At 33.9% G+C, this 16,024-nt stretch overlaps 2 protein-coding genes across 2 annotated transcripts; one reads left to right on the forward strand and one right to left on the reverse strand.

Moving 5' to 3' along the window:
* Positions 1–7,160, forward strand: LOC144563034 (putative leucine-rich repeat receptor-like protein kinase At2g19210). Its single transcript, XM_078312403.1, has 16 exons — positions 1–76; positions 286–835; positions 1,180–1,670; positions 1,768–1,906; positions 2,177–2,248; positions 2,370–2,441; positions 2,532–2,612; positions 2,694–2,860; positions 2,963–2,991; positions 3,342–3,569; positions 3,909–4,053; positions 4,127–4,195; positions 4,326–4,518; positions 4,607–5,051; positions 5,495–5,573; positions 7,012–7,160. Exons 1-16 carry the CDS (start codon positions 1–3, stop codon positions 7,158–7,160), a joined length of 2,985 nt encoding a protein of 994 aa, XP_078168529.1.
* A 5,559-nt stretch (positions 7,161–12,719) lies between these two features.
* Positions 12,720–14,714, reverse strand: LOC144563296 (uncharacterized). The gene is made up of 4 exons (XM_078312749.1): positions 14,439–14,714; positions 13,617–13,938; positions 13,238–13,296; positions 12,720–13,031 (listed from the first exon to the last, which is right to left on the reverse strand). Exons 1-4 carry the CDS (start codon positions 14,701–14,703, stop codon positions 12,997–12,999), a joined length of 681 nt encoding a protein of 226 aa, XP_078168875.1. The 5' UTR covers positions 14,704–14,714; the 3' UTR covers positions 12,720–12,996.
* Positions 14,715–16,024: the final 1,310 nt, after the last annotated feature.

Below are 16,024 nucleotides of genomic sequence, written 5' to 3' on the forward strand. Positions count from 1 at the left end.
ATGGCGCTTCGGATTGTATTTCTTGCTTCCTTTTTCCTGATTAATGCCTTAGTGAGCGGCCAGGCTGATAATACCGGTAAGCATTTTGAAAACTATAATTGCTTCATTTTCACCCTCTTCAATGGCTTCTTCACTCTCTGACTTCTTTTTTCTTTCAATCTGACGGATTGTTATGCTGTCATGAAATTAATTTAAGTAATTCAGCGTTTCCTCAAGCTGATTCATTACAACAAATATATATCTCAGCACATAATTGAAATTTCTCTTTTCTTTTACTTTTTGTAGGATTTGTGAGCATTGACTGTGGATTACCGGGAAACTATACTTACAAAGATTTTAGCAGCACGCTCACCTACAGCTCTGATGCCCAATACATCGATACTGGAACTAACCATAACATATCCGTGGAGTACATAACGCCGAAACTCTCGCCACATTATTTGAACATCAGAAGCTTTGATACCGGGATTCGAAATTGCTATACCATAAAATCCTTGGTGGCGAGGGTTAAGTACTTGGTGAGAGCGACATTCATGTATGGAAACTATGATGGGCTTAACAAGGGTCCCATATTCGACCTTCACATCGGGGTCAACTTTTGGAGAACTGTTAACACCTCTGATCCTGAAAAATTAGTTATCGCCGAAGTAATGTTTGTTACTCCTGTTGATTATATCCAAGTTTGTTTAGTGAATACCAGCCGTGGAACGCCATTCATTTCTTCATTGGATTTAAGGCCGATGAAGAGCAGTTTATACCCTTCAGCAAATTCAAATCAGTCTCTGTCCCTCATAAGCCGGCAAAATGCAGGGCCGACTGATACAACAATCATAAGGTATGGAGAAAAAGCTCTCACAACAGTCAATGCAGATTATTTTAATTTATATAAAAGAAGAATAGAGCAACAATAAATTGAAAACACAAAAAAGAATACAATAATGGAAAATTAAAAAAAAAAGACAAAAGAAGAATATATAGAGCAATCGTAAGAATGTCAGTTGTGGAATTTTAGAGTAAAGATGAGAATAATGAAAGTACTGTATTATTCTTCAAAGATATTTATTCTTCAATATCATTAATTAAGCAAGCCCCAAATTATAGTACTTCTAATAATATCCAAATAAAAATTACAAAAGAAAACATGTCTAATTCTCTTTAAAAAAAAAAAAAAAAAAAAAGGTACCCAGACGATCCGCATGACCGGATGTGGAAGCCGTGGAGCAACGTACCATATTGGACAGAGATCACCACTACCTCCCATATCGAAAACTTAGATAACGACATCTTTGATGTACCTTCTGCTGTCCTGCAGACGGCTGTGACACCTGTCAACTCCTCAGCAGACCTCCAGTTTTTCTGGGAAGTCGACCCCCTTGACAAAGACCCCAGCTACTTGGTCAATCTCCACTTCTCCGAGCTCATAAACCTCACCAAAAGTGAAAAACGTGAGTTTAATCTCACACTGAACAATGCCATGTGGTACACTGCATCGTTCTCTCCAGACTATCTATACTCGAATGCAATTTATGGTTCCAAGCCAATCCGTGGGTCCCAGCGGTATAATGCCTCGCTCACAAAAACTGAGAACTCTACTCTTCCGCCGATTCTCAATGCACTCGAGTTGTTTATTGTGCTGCCAGTTTCCGATGTTTCAACTGATAGTGTGGATGGTAAGGTTCTTACTTTCTTTCACAATTTGACTTCCAATTTTTACAGACAAAACTATTGAATAATTCCTGTGCTTTGCTTTATTCCTATGAACTCCAGTAAGTTCAATAAATGCAATTAAGTCATATTATCGGATAAAAAGAAATTGGAATGGTGATCCATGTGCTCCCAAGACCTATGCATGGGATGGTTTGAATTGTAGTTATGTTGTCTCTGGCTCCCCAAGGATCATAATTCTGTGAGTTCCTTTTCTTCTTTTCAATAGATCTTCTAATACAATAAAAGTTATTATCTTGCTTGTAAGTCCCAAAGATTTTAACAATGACATGAAATACACAGTACATCCAAGTTTGCAATTAACAAAAACAAGAAGTTTGGTGGCAATGTTGGTTTCTTATAATTATTTAACTTTATTTACAAGAACCTGGCATCAAATAATTTATCAGTTTAAAATAATATTATTTGGTGGCAATGTTGATTTCTCATAATTATTTAACTTTATTTACAGGAACCTGGCATCAAATGGATTGACCGGTGAAATAACAGATGCCTTTGCCAACCTAAAGGAGCTCCAGACGTTGTAATAAGTTTATTATTAATTTTACCTAATCTGATAGCAATTGTATTAGATATTTCTTACGGGTATAACAAGTTTATATATAATATTCTGGTAAAAAATGTTCTTTGATTTCCTTATTCAGGGACTTATCTCATAACAATTTGACCGGGTCAATTCCTAATGTTCTGTCTCAATTACCATCACTTACTCTGTTGTAAGTTTTTCTTGGAAACTATAGCCATCATTTTGTTTTCTTATTTTCTTGAAATTTGATGACATAATCCAAAATGCTTTCATTAATTAGAGATTTAACTGGCAACCAACTGAATGGGTCAATTCCATCTGGTCTCCTCAAAAAGTCACAAGAAGGTTCCCTTACCTTGAGGTTTGTTTAGAACTTTTAATCTCAATAACCAACTTCTATTATACTTCTTTTTTTTTTTTAAATATTTTCATTAATCAATAGAGTTGGAGATAATGCAAAACTTTGTTCTGATGGGACCTCATGTAATCTGTCGAAAAAGGGGAGCAACAGTTCTAAATTAGCCATTGCTATTATCATTCCAATTGTTGTGGTGGTGATCTTAGCAGCTGTAGGCATTTTTATCATTTACAGACTTAAAAGACGGTCAGGTACAACAAAAACATAATCTCATCCTTATTCTTTTCTTCTTACCGTTTGTTCTCTGTTTCTAATTATAGCTGTAATACCATTGAGTTTGTTTCTCTTTCTAGGTAGTCTTGGCCACGGCTCTAAAGCCTGTGTAACATTATATAAGCTTTGACCTTCATGTAAAGTTATGAGCCAATAATAAGAAAAACTCCTTGCTCAATCAACTCTGTTTCCTCCAGCGCCATTTATCAAACTAAAATACTGTTTTCAACAGATATATAATTGATATTTTTGACAGTGTTGTTTAATTACTTCATTGAAACTATATAACAGAACAATAATCCAAACCAGTGTTGTTTGCTCCCCTAATGTTTCAGTAATAACATTTAGTATCACTTGTTAGCCAATTAAAGCTTTTGTTATACTTAATCGCCAATGATGAAACCAGTTACTTACGTCATTTAATTTTTTGAAAAGGTTTTCATTTACTAATCCAATTACAAACCCAATTACTCAGCTGGAGACAGTATCATGGATACTTCTCTAAAGTTAGAGAACCGCCAATTCACATATAAGGAACTAGAGCTGATAACAAATAAATTCCATCAAGAGATCGGCAGAGGTGGATTTGGGATAGTGTATAGTGGGTTCTTGGCTGATGGAACTCAAGTTGCAGTAAAACTGCGGCCCCAGACACCAACACAAGGGGTAAACGAATTCTTGGTGGAGGTAGGGAAATTTCTGATACTACTGTTTTGTAACCAAATTATAGTTTCTTTTAACATTGAGTAAAACTTTACAATAATACCCATGTATTATGCATAAATAACTTCTGGTATAATAATAGAGATAATATGTTTGGGAAAACCTCAGGACTGGAAGCATAGAAAAGGAATGTTAAAACTAGTCTTAGATTCTAGTACATCATAAATAATTTCAAAGTTGCCCTGATTTGATATATATATATATATATATAGGAAAATGCTAATATGATTTTTGCATCGATTTTTTGTTAAATTTTATATATCAATTCGATATCTTAGGATAATTAATTAATGATTTTTGCAGGAACAACATTTGACAAGGATTCATCATAAGAATCTGGTATCACTTATTGGCTATTGCAAGGATGAAAACAGTTTGGCTCTTGTCCTCGAATACATGTCCGAAGGAAGTTTACATGATCACTTAAGAGGTCTAAAATCTTTATTCAGTTCATTGTTGTCATTTTCAATTTCATTCTTGGCAAATAATTTTGGTGACGAGGATATTTTTCTTTTTAACAGGTAAAGCTGAAGGTACCTCGCCTTTGACATGGAAAGATAGGATCAGAATCGCACTTGAGTCTGCACAAGGTGCGAAGATAAATAGATTATAATGCTTAATTAGGACTTGAACGGTTCAGATTATAATCAAACACACGCATGGGTAGAATTAATTTTATTGGCATTGTGATTTCTCACTAAATTGAATAATGATGTGCAGGGTTAGAGTACCTACACAAGGGTTGTAATCCACCACTAATTCACAGGGATGTGAAGCCTAATAACATTCTCCTAAATTCGAAATTAGAGGCCAAAATAGCTGATTTTGGCATGTCAAAAGCATTCAGCAATAGCAACAACACACATATATCGACGAATCGGGTAGTTGGTACACCTGGATATGTTGATCCTGAGTAAGTCACTTGTCATGTGTCGTATAAGAGAAAAAAAGACAACAAATAATGTACTCATAGTAATTTACGGATATTTTTCAATGTACAGGTACCACATGACAATGCATCTAACTGAAAAAAGCGATGTGTATAGCTTTGGGGTAGTCCTACTACAGATAGTAACGGGTGAACCAGCAATTATACAAGGATCTGAACCCGACAACGGTAGCGGGAACATGAGCATTAACATAATTCAATGGGTGTGGCAGAAGCTTGCGAGGGGTAACATAGAGAGCGTGGTGGATGCAAGCATGCAAGGAAAATATGACATCAACTCTGTATGGAAAGCTGCTGACATGGCACTCAAGTGCACTGCACAGAGTGCAGCCCAAAGGCCGACCATGACTGAGGTTGTACTACAGCTAAAGGAATGCATTGAGCTGGAAGCTGCAACTGGGGGAAATTGCAATTCGAACTTCTATTCCGGGAATAGTAACAATGGTTATACCAATGAGAATGTTAGCCTAAACAGCACGCAAGAAATGGAACAGAAGGTCAACAGGGTTCCAATGGGTAGCGGCCCGATAGCAAGATAATTTCTCATATTTCCAGTTTGATTTTTATCTATAAATGTTTATTTCAAAGTGTGTAAGCTACGTGCATGCTCCTTGATGCTTGAGTGTGGTTGAGTGTTTTTGGGCAAGTATTAAGGAGTAATATACTTTTTTTGTGAATTCATGCTTGAGTGTTTTCGGAATGATAGAATAAATTTATAAATTTATGTATTACTTATGTGTTGGCTCTATGAAAGATGATATTGGCCATACAGAATTAAAGATAATATAGTCATCTTATCAATTTGATTGCATCTTGCAAGGGACAATAAATTAATTGGGGAGACTGGTAAATTTCAGAATTTTTTTGTGGCTTACTCCATACCAAATGTTACCATAAATATTCTGTTGCTGACTGCCCAATCAACGCTGCCCATATGCAGTTACTGTTTGTCTGTTTGGAGGAAAATATCAAGGGCCTTTGGATGTCAGCTAGTCGTACCAGCAGATTCGGTGCAACGGGTATGGTGTGATTCATGGGCATGGGTTCTTGGGCAAAGGGGAATGACAAAAAAGGCAAACAGAATTCTGGAAGAAGCTCGCTATGAGGAAGTATTGTTAGCAAAGAGGTCAACAGGATGCTAGGATATATATAGATGTTCCAGCATGTTGGATTAATGTTAGAAGAATGCAGTGATTATAGAGAGGCTGTTATTTTCTCTGTGTACGCGTTGCAAAAACATGCTATGCTTTTGTGAATTTTGAAAGGCTCAACATCTATAGGCCGGTGCAAAGGGGCTCTTGTTCAAGAATAGGTTCAATGGGTCAATGGACCCCTTCGCTACACTTGATCCATGAAATTAACAAATTTTAGATAAATCAATAAAGAATATCAAATACTATAAATTTTTGAAGGAAAATAAAAAAATTAAAATTTTCATGAAAGAAATAAAAAAATTAAAAGAGTTGAAGAATATATGAGCATGTTGTCCAATAAAAGGTTCCTTTTTGCGAATATATCAAGAGTGTGTTAAGGAAAAAAAATTATCCGTATACATTTTATTGTTTTTTTTATTTTCTTCCTTGACAAAATTTGTTTACAATGCAAAATTCGTAGTATATATTTATTATTTAAAAATTAAAATTATCTTCGGTATAGAACTTTCTGTGAATTATTTTTAAGAAAACAAATTGTCGAGGAAATTTGGATAATATTTAAATATTCTGAAAATTCTTCAAAAAAATGTGCATTTACCTATAACAATAGATACAGTTACTTTTATTTCTTTGATGATTTTTTTTTTTTTTGCTTTCATCTTTCATCTTTAATGAGTTTTAGAAATGAAAAACGACTCTTATTAATTTGTTTTTCTCTTTACATGAGCGGCACATGGCTACTTATATAGCTACTTCTATTATAGCCGTTGGCTATTTTCTTAAAATTATCAATGCTGAATTTTCCTAATTACAAGGACTATGCTCGGTACTAAAATAAGTTATAACGGTCATATTTCTGATGCTAGCTAATTTCCTTCCTAAACAGTCTATGATGATTTTCTACAACTAATTTCTTATTTCTAAACAATTTTAATGAAAAAATTTCATAAATTTTATAATCAAAATAAAGATAGAGAAAATTTAAAAATTAGAATGGGTAAGGCTATTTTTATTGAGTCCGGATCCCCTCAAGTAACCCAACTTTTGGGTTTTGGATCAGGACCGTCTGATTCGAATCCGTCGCTCAAGATCACTTCGGTATTCGGATTCGTTACTTGAGATGTGTGCCTCCACTTTGAATAGATTATCACGGATTTGAATCGAACGATCCGGATCCAAAACCCAAAAGTTGGGTTACTTCCCTGGATCACAACTCATTTTTATGTGGGTATCAATTAATGTTTTTTTTTTACATTCAAAAACATTGTCATGCTAATTATTTCTCTTATTACTTATTGGTCAGATAATGTCAAGAGACAAGTGAATGACCTGCTGGCTTTATGGTTACCAGAAGATCTAGATGTCCTCCAAACTTGGGAGCCGAGAGAGGCAGACTTGCAGATGGTGCTTTATGAACCTCCTTCTGACCATCCCTCTTCTTCTACTGTGTAGAGGAAGAGCTGATCAACAGATCTTATATTATCTTCTTTGCTTTTCTTATGGAAAACATCTTTTATGCTACATGTTTGTTTTGGATATTTGCTGCATTTTGTTTCTTTGCTGTCTAGGTTAGATGATAAGATACTGATGAACAATCTATATGCTCTATTTCTGTGATGTTTTGTAATCCTCAGTTTCTGAAATGAAACGGGCGAAAATCCTTTTATCAAAAAAAAAAAAAAAACATCACAGAAATAGAGTATATAGATTGTGGGTATAAGTGTAAAAATGTCTCAACTCAATTCATACTGATTTTAAATTGAGTCAATCCGGTCACTGCATATGATATAGAGGTCCTTTAATATTAATGCGGATCTAATTTATACGAATCTTAAAACAGATTAGATGGTTAAGATTCATTAACTCAAAAGAGAATATGCATACGAATTCCTCGTTGAACCACCCACACACACTCATTGCCACGCAGATAACTCATTAATGGATATTTTCCATACCTCGTTGAACCCCCCCGGAGGGACATCCTAAGTGGGCCACGCAGATAACTCATCAATGGATATTTTCCATACCTCTTCTACTCATTGCCGTTCGCTCTATCATGAATAAAATTCCAGATATATATTGACAGTTAGTTTGACTTTATGACAAAATAAGAAAAAAGTGTATAATTTGTATGCATAAAACTCAGGAGTTGTAAACTTAATCCGCTTTGTATCTGAATTTATACAGATTCAGATAATGGCTTTTGCTTTTTCGGAAGGGCAATCCAACATGTCTTTCTCTAGTATATAGTCTCACAACATCCATATATTCTATGTGGCACTATTGGCTAAACATAAAACCGGACAACATTTTTTTTTTCTTTTGTGGTCATTACTTGAAAAAAAAATATTTTGATTATAATATTTGTGTTATATTATATAAGTGTATTATTTGACTGAATTATTGATCATATGACTCAATTATCTGATAATTATTCGTTTTGTATGCGTATTCGTGGATTATCCACTCTATATCTGTTTAAAATGGATTTGATTTTACATTTTGACATCCATTAATTTACTATCCGTATTCATATTCATATTTGTAACCGCTCATTGAAACGTGGATATAAATTTAACATTAGCATTAACCTTCAAATTCGCTCTGTTTACACCCCTAATAAAACTAAACTTGCATTGGCATTGCAACCCCCCCCCCCCCCCCCCCTTCCAAAAAAAAAAAAAAAACTACACATCTGCAGTTTACCTGTAGATGCAGTCTTATCGAGTCTATAAATAAAATAAAATAAAAAAAGGCATCTGGGCATAAAATTCACAAATTAGACGTGACTAAAATAAAAAAATAAAAAAAATCAGGACCGAATTTGCACCGCTAGTCATCAAGGATTCAAAAATAGGCCGACCTGCTTCAGACGACTCTCGCCTCCGTTTTAAAGGGTTTGACCAAATAATTAAATCCGATTAATTCCTGTTTGTTTGTTTCGGTTTGTGTCTGTTCAAAATTCATTATGTCAACGATTGATGTTAATTAACTAGTAATGTTCTGGTAATAATAAATTGATAATTATTCATTTCACATGCACAATGCATGTTGTTTTGTCGTTACATACAAAAGAACAGCTTAATTTCTATCCGCCAAGAAATTAAATTTGATTTAGATTGAAGATAAAATGACAATTACTAATTACATGAAGGGAAAAGAAATTGGTAAATGTAAACAAGTGGCACTGGGCAGGGTAAATCTCAAACTGTCAATTAAGTTTACAAAGCGGATATCAACTTCACCAAGAATTTGAAGCTGGATGTCACAATAATATATAGCGTTGTATATATAAATATTAAGTACACGGTAAACCACTTATAGATGGTCATTATTTTTATTCATACAAGGATGCCAACTTAAAAAAAGAAAATAAAACCAGGAAGTATATATAACTGTTACATACAGAATTCACACAAACAGACAAATCATATTTTGATCTCTTCATGAAGACTTAGGCTCCAAATATTTGATTAAGTAAAGAAGCAAGTCTGATACCAGCTTGTGCAATTCTTGTTTCTACGACCGGTTTCCGAGATAAGAAATAAGTATCTGCAATAGCACACAAAAAAAAATTGTTTATAACAATGTGAAGAGTTATAATGAGACCCAAGACATTTTAAATATAATAATTTTTGTGAAAGGATAACGGGCTCGTGCGGTTCAGATCCACCAAGGTCCCAGGAGTGTTCCCATCGGACGGTCATCCTTTAAAAAGTGAGAGCGCTGCAATAGAATCTTCAACGAAAAAACGAGCACAATACAAGAGCTGGTATCACAGATCAGAGAGGAAAGCATACGGAGCAGGAACCAGATAGAGGCAACACAGCAGGGAGAAGTTTAGATAATAATTAAAAATTATTGTATATTCTTCAAACCTTTTTCTTCCTTTTATTTTCTCTGTTTTTTTTTTCTTTTTTACTTCTTGCATTTTTCTTTCTTTTAATAAATTTTTATGTGATGTCTCATCACACAGAGAACCCAACGGGTTCTCAAACCTTGTAACCGACTATGGTTAATAGAAAACAGGGAACTAAACCTTGTTCTTACTCAAAAAAAAAAAAAATTTCTTCTATTAATATTAAGAAATTAATATCTTACCGCTCAATGTTGTATTCTGACTAACATCTTGATAAGCGTAACTACAAGCATACTGAATGCTCTCCGATGCAAAACTAAAAAAATGTATATATATATTTCAAAACTTATAATATCTTATTGCTCTCTTCGTTGCTCTCTTCCTCAATTTATAATATCTTATTTCATGGGCATTGCATGAGCAGGAATTTAGAGACGAATATGCTAATTAATATTATTTAGCTTTTTCTCCCCATCTTTATCAAACAAGAATATAGTTTTTATTGTTATGTTATCAAAATATTTCTCAAATATTTAATTTTTGATATATTTTTCAACACGCTACTAGTCAATTTAAGATATTATGAAAAAATATTTGTCATAAATGCAACCGGCAAATGGGCTGAAATTTTACTTATTCCGCAATTTTAAGGATCAGACAAAAATTTGTAGCAAAAAGAAGTTTGAAATCATTCAAAATTTGTCAATAATTTGTTTATGACTTTGGTCTTATGGCCTTTTACAAAATATGATTATTTTATTGTTGCAATTTAAATTAAACAGGGTATGGTTTAATCAAACGTTTTTTTTTTTTACATTTTAAAATAATATCTTTATGAACATACTTGACTTTATCGATATTGAAGGATTTATTTATTTTACTATTTTAGAAAGCAATTATCTATCCGGCCGGTTTTATTCGGAGAAAATAATGATCTATGGTGTATATTGTATATTGTATAATAAAAATGACTTTCTCGAGTACACTACATCGTAATGTCAGATGTTAAAATAACAATATTAATTAATTAGAAGCGAATTAATTTAAAATTTCTAGAAATATTTAACTTTAAAAAAATGTTGAACTCAACTTTCAACCATCTCATCGGAGAAAACAACGATATATGATGTATAATATATAAAAGGACTTCTTGCACTGCATTGTAATGTCAGCTGTTCGAATAACAATATTAATTCATTGGAAGCGAATTAATTCAAAATATCTAGAAATATTTAACTTTAAAAAATAATGTGGAACCCAGTTTTCGACCATCGAATGTCGTACAGCCCAAAAATTATACCCTTACCATGAACCAATTAAATAAGAGGATTATTGTGACATTGAAATCCGTTGAAGTTAAAAAAAATAAAAATAAAAATATCATTTTTCAACATTATTAAATGGACAAATTGTGTATTCAAAAATTTATTTGGCTATCCATCAAATGTTGATAAAATTAAACTGTTAATTTTTAAATAATGTTTCATTAATTAAATAACAAATCAGTTTTTAAGTTGCAAAGACTTGTTTCTCAAAAAAAAGGTTGCAAAAACTTGATTTGCAACCTATACAAGAAATTGAAAATGTATGTCCATATAATTTATTAGTTTTGATAATATTAGTTTTGTTGTCATATTATTAAATAATTAAGTTTGTTTTCAATATAATATATCAAACTAAAAAATGAGATACTAAACTACTAAATATATATACATATGGATGATTTGATGAAAGTACTCTTATTCCATGTTTGGTTCGCAACAGAGAGAAGGAAAAGAGAGGTGGAAAGTGTGAGGGGAAGGAAAAAAAAAATGAAAAAGAATGTTATTATAATATTTCGTTCTCATAAATATTGATCTCCCTTCCTTTATTTACATTCTAATTCTAAGAGAGGTGAAAAGTAGGAGGGAATGGGGAAAAAAATAGAAATTAAGGAATGTCAGTATAATTTTGTTCATAAATGATTGATCTCTCTTCCTTCATTTACATTCTACTTGGTGAATAACAAAGTATAAAGTTCAAGAGATTAAAAGAATAACTTCTATTAACTTTATCATCTTCAATGATCAGGAGAAAGAAAACTGCTGAGATGGTTGAAGAGGTCAAGTTGGAATGGATGATGCTGCAAAATGGACTGATTTGAAGCTCCGGATCGCTGCTTAATCCTCAAAAGTCGGATCATAATTACTGTTTTTTACTGGTTTACTACTGCTTTTACTGGTTTTTTTGCAGCTTTTTTTCTTTACTGGTTTTTGCAGATTTTTTTTTTCTGGTTTTTTACTGGTTTTTCTGGTATATATTGAATTTTGCTGGTACGCTTTTGTTTTCTTTGTTTTTTTTTTTACTGTTTATTCGGCTCAAATGTATTGAGCTTGAGGAATTATTCTCATGACTTGTAAACAGGCTTTGTTTCGAAACCTGAAATATTTTGGATCTGACTTAAAGAATATAGCAAACTAGGACATAGGTCCCTATTTTTACTCAAAAAAAAAAGAATTATTTAAATAATTTACATTCATTTATTTATTTTTAGCCTCCATCCAATTAAGATATTAAAGGCTTGCACATTGCATATTCAAGATATATATAAAGGAAATTAAAATTTCTCACTGTATAGTTTGTCTGATGATCTCAAAACTAAGGCAGTGATAGAAGTCACAGAACTAGACTAATTGTCTGAGCCACTAAACAATTAAGCTTACAAAAAATTCTCTACAATTGGCATTTTAAACACAAAATAGTGAGTTTGGAGAGTCTAATTCAATAGATCAAAACATAATATAACTGCTTAGATTTCTCTTAAACATATTGCACTAAAAACAATTGGGTATGGGAAAGGGTCCTCGTGTTTGGTATCTGATTAATTAGATGTCCTCGTGAATATTCTCTCTATCATATTGGCAACAATGAGACAATTGCAACCAAAATAAATGAGATCAAATTTACCCGATTTTTCCGCAGTGGATTTGGAAAGAACGAACTTGCAAATTCCCAGCCAATGCAAAATTTGCACTAAATATTTTGGGAGAAATGTACGCAAAGTTGGGAGCACTATAATTTTTCTCAAATTGCCAAAATTAGATAACAAAATTTCCTTCCACAAATTAGGAAATTGAGAACAAATACAAAAGAAAAAAAAAATTAAATTGATATCGGAGTACCAATGTATTTACATTTGCCGAATTCAAAAGAAGTAAAAGAGTACATAAAATCGTAATGGATTGAACAGTACTTTGAAAAAGGCAATAATTGGCCTCTTGAGCAGTTTGGAGGTCTATATCTTTTGGTATACTATATAGAAGAAGGTTAGATAGTTGCTGATGAAAAAGGAAAAAAAAACGAACACTCAATATGTTGCTTACCATCCAAAATGATTTGATGCAATCTATAAAAATTCTCTTCCTTTCTATGGAGTGTTCCAAATTATTGTCATTCTTTCTTTGTAATCCTTGTTTTAACAAAACCTGCAAAAGCATTCAATTGTTTAGAATGAAGCAACACATTTGTTTTCTTTATGGGACCTTACAGATTTAGTACTTTTTTTTTTAAATATGTCATTGGATAGAACAATCTGCTACTGTTTAATTTGTGACAAAACTAATTGATCCTGCTTTCTTTTACTTCATTTGATGCAATAAGTAGGTAGCCGGGATAAATAAGGGTCACGTACCATCTATTTCTTCGCATACAATTTTTTTCACCAAGTCATCTGCCGCATGGTACTCAAATCTGGTAAGAAAGAGACAGAGGGAGGAAGGTGGTGAAATTAATTGAACAAATCAACAAAATGCAATTTATTCAGTGCTTAAACTAGTCAGCAGTTTTTCTTTTATGGACGTCCTACCAACGATTGAACCCCATAATTTTCAAAACTGTGTCAATTATGCAAGCGGTGGGGTAGCATTACCATACCAGCAAATACCCAGCCTTAGCTTATTTTTATTTCTACTTCAATGAATGACCAAAGTAGCTAGGTACACTGATTGGCACTTTGGCAGTACCAATACATATGGCTACGTACAGTACTAAAATCTAAGAAGAATTATTACTGGTTTGATATGATGACTTCAATTTGATACCCAGCTGAGGCTCCCTTGGTTGCCTCGATAAGAGCATCAGCAATGTCCTTCTTTCGAGAGGTGGCCATGAGGCAGTCATACTCTGACGGTGCAATAATTGCCAAAAAGTTATCATCAAGATTACTCATGTAAACACAGTCTACGGCTGCCAGTGCAATTCGCCGTTTCAGAGAATCTGTATCCGGGTCAACTAGATAGATAGCAAAATCAGTCATTATTAGGATCCGTTTTTTCATCTTGCCAGACCCGGTTAGTTTCAGGATGTAATCAGCAAAGAGAACATTTTTGTCCCCTGTAAACATAGAGAAATTATAAATTATGTTCATAAACATCTTTGGACCAAAATTAATCTGGAAAAAAAAAATCACCAAATGTTGGGGCATACCATTATTTGACCAGTATTATATCAGCTCTATCAACTGGAGGTAGTGCCGTAGTGATATGTCAATCCTTGAATTTCATTTTTGTTATCATTACTATAATCCTTGTTTTTAGATAATCACTGAATAACATAGACTGCAACCACTGGTAAATACTGGTAAAGATACATACTAAGCGCTTATCACCAAGGCATATTCACTTATCACCTGACATTGAGCATTGCATTATGAAATAAAAAAGGGGAAAATTTGCAAAGCATTGCAATTTTTTGACAGTCTATATTCTCGACCACAAGGATATCATTGAAATTTGGCGATCCAACAGGTAGAGAACTACAATTGTGGATATAAATGTGTAACAAATAGACAATTTAGAAATTCTTGCTCAGTCTAAAACGAACAACATGCAAACCTTGCTTAGATAATATCTTAGAGAGATACTGGTCAAAATCAACACCAACGTAATCGCCTCCGCAATCCTTCTCGGTCAACGCTCGCCTCCTCACCACCTTCATCCCCATGAACCGCATTCCTTCATCCTCCACCGCATTCTGTTCCTCGTCTCCGACGGCGTAGGGTCTGACCTCCGCCGTCGGAGTCTCCTCCGCCACGTCGTTGTCCTGGGAGAATTGGTCTGGCTCGACCTGAATTCGCTTGAGGGTTCTGAATCGATCCATTGTATCCGATCAGAGATCGATGAGAATGGGATGAATGGTCGTTTAATTCTTTCCTTTTATAGTCTATTGACGCTATTCGTATTTTACCGTTATTATTTTTTTATTGAGATAGTTGCCTACACTACAGTTGGAGATGTTGAATATTTTTCATCAAGTAAAGAAATGGGTAAACAATTTTGATTATGGGTACATGATTATGGGTTCTAGTAAATTAACTAAATATTAAACTAAGAAAAGCGTATTGAATAGGGGGGATTTCATGTATACCCCTCAAAAACTTCAATATTACGTACTTCCCCTCAAAACTTCAAAAACTCACATATTTACCCATTTTATTGTCTTTTATATTAAAACACATTCTAAACTTCAAAAACGCCAATCTGACTCCAATTTGAATTTGAAGGTACCTCTACCGTCCAAATTGCTTTAAGATCCGTGCACGCTAGATCAGAACAAATCTTGAAGCGAATGCACACGAATATTGAAGCAATGTGCACAGATTTTAATGCGATGCATATGGATCAAAATTGCTTTAAGATCCGTGCGGGCGAGATTAGCACGAATCTTGAAGCGAACACGCAATAATCTTATTGCGATGCACGCTGATCGGACAGTAGAGGAACCCTTCAGATTCAAATTTTAGTTCGATGGGGTGTTTTATACTTTTAATGAAGGGTAAAATAGGTATTTTATAAATTTAGAATTACTTTTAATATAAAAGACAATAGAATGGGTAAATATGTAAGTTTTTGAAGTTTAGAGGGGGATATACGTAATTTCAAAATTTAGAGGGGGAAATACGTAATATTGAAGTTTTTCAGGGGTATACGTGAAATTTCCCCTATTGAATAATTAATTAGAGTAGGGTTAAAATGTGGCCATTTTACCCCAAAAAAAAGGAAATTTTAAAATTGCCCCGTGTTTAGTTTTTTTTCAAAATTACCCCGACCACTGGGCCCACGGGCGGCCCAAAACACCAAGCAAACTGCCCCCTACAGGTGTGGGCCACACCCCTACTAGACCGCCCCCTGCAGGGGCGGACCACACCTCTAGCAGACCGCCCGAGCCAGGGGCAGTCCACTAGGGACCAGACCGCCTGTGGTCCAAGCAGTCCATTTTTTTTTTAGAGAGATGATATCTCCATATTTGATCTATTGTTCCGACCAATTCTTGTACCAAAATCTGCGTTTTAAACCACCAAATCGCGTATTTTACATTGAATATCCATAGAATGTGGTACTGCTGCGATTTCATTCTTATTTTGCAGAAAACGGGCAAAATCAGGGAAGTTACTGAATTCTGAGACTCTGCACGCGACCCT

Source organism: Carex rostrata, chromosome 12 (assembly GCF_964058835.1).
Source record: "Carex rostrata chromosome 12, lpCarRost1.2, whole genome shotgun sequence".
Taxonomy (NCBI): domain Eukaryota; kingdom Viridiplantae; phylum Streptophyta; class Magnoliopsida; order Poales; family Cyperaceae; genus Carex; species Carex rostrata.

What these genes read in the sequence shown, in the direction of transcription:
- LOC144563034 (XM_078312403.1), top strand. Translation starts at nt 1, where the DNA reads ATGGCGCTTCGGATTGTATTTCTTGCTTCCTTTTTCCTGATTAATGCC. An exon ending in CAGACTTAAAAGACGGTCAG is followed by an intron (nt 2,861 to 2,962) that starts GTACAACAAAAA and finishes TTCTCTTTCTAG; the next exon opens with GTAGTCTTGGCCACGGCTCT. An exon ending in AGGTCTAAAATCTTTATTCA is followed by an intron (nt 4,054 to 4,126) that starts GTTCATTGTTGT and finishes TCTTTTTAACAG; the next exon opens with GTAAAGCTGAAGGTACCTCG.
- LOC144563296 (XM_078312749.1), bottom strand. Translation starts at nt 14,703, where the DNA reads ATGGATCGATTCAGAACCCTCAAGCGAATTCAGGTCGAGCCAGACCAA. An exon ending in TAAGATATTATCTAAGCAAG is followed by an intron (nt 13,939 to 14,438) that starts GTTTGCATGTTG and finishes CTATGTTTACAG; the next exon opens with GGGACAAAAATGTTCTCTTT. An exon ending in TGTATGCGAAGAAATAGATG is followed by an intron (nt 13,032 to 13,237) that starts GTACGTGACCCT and finishes ATGCTTTTGCAG; the next exon opens with GTTTTGTTAAAACAAGGATT.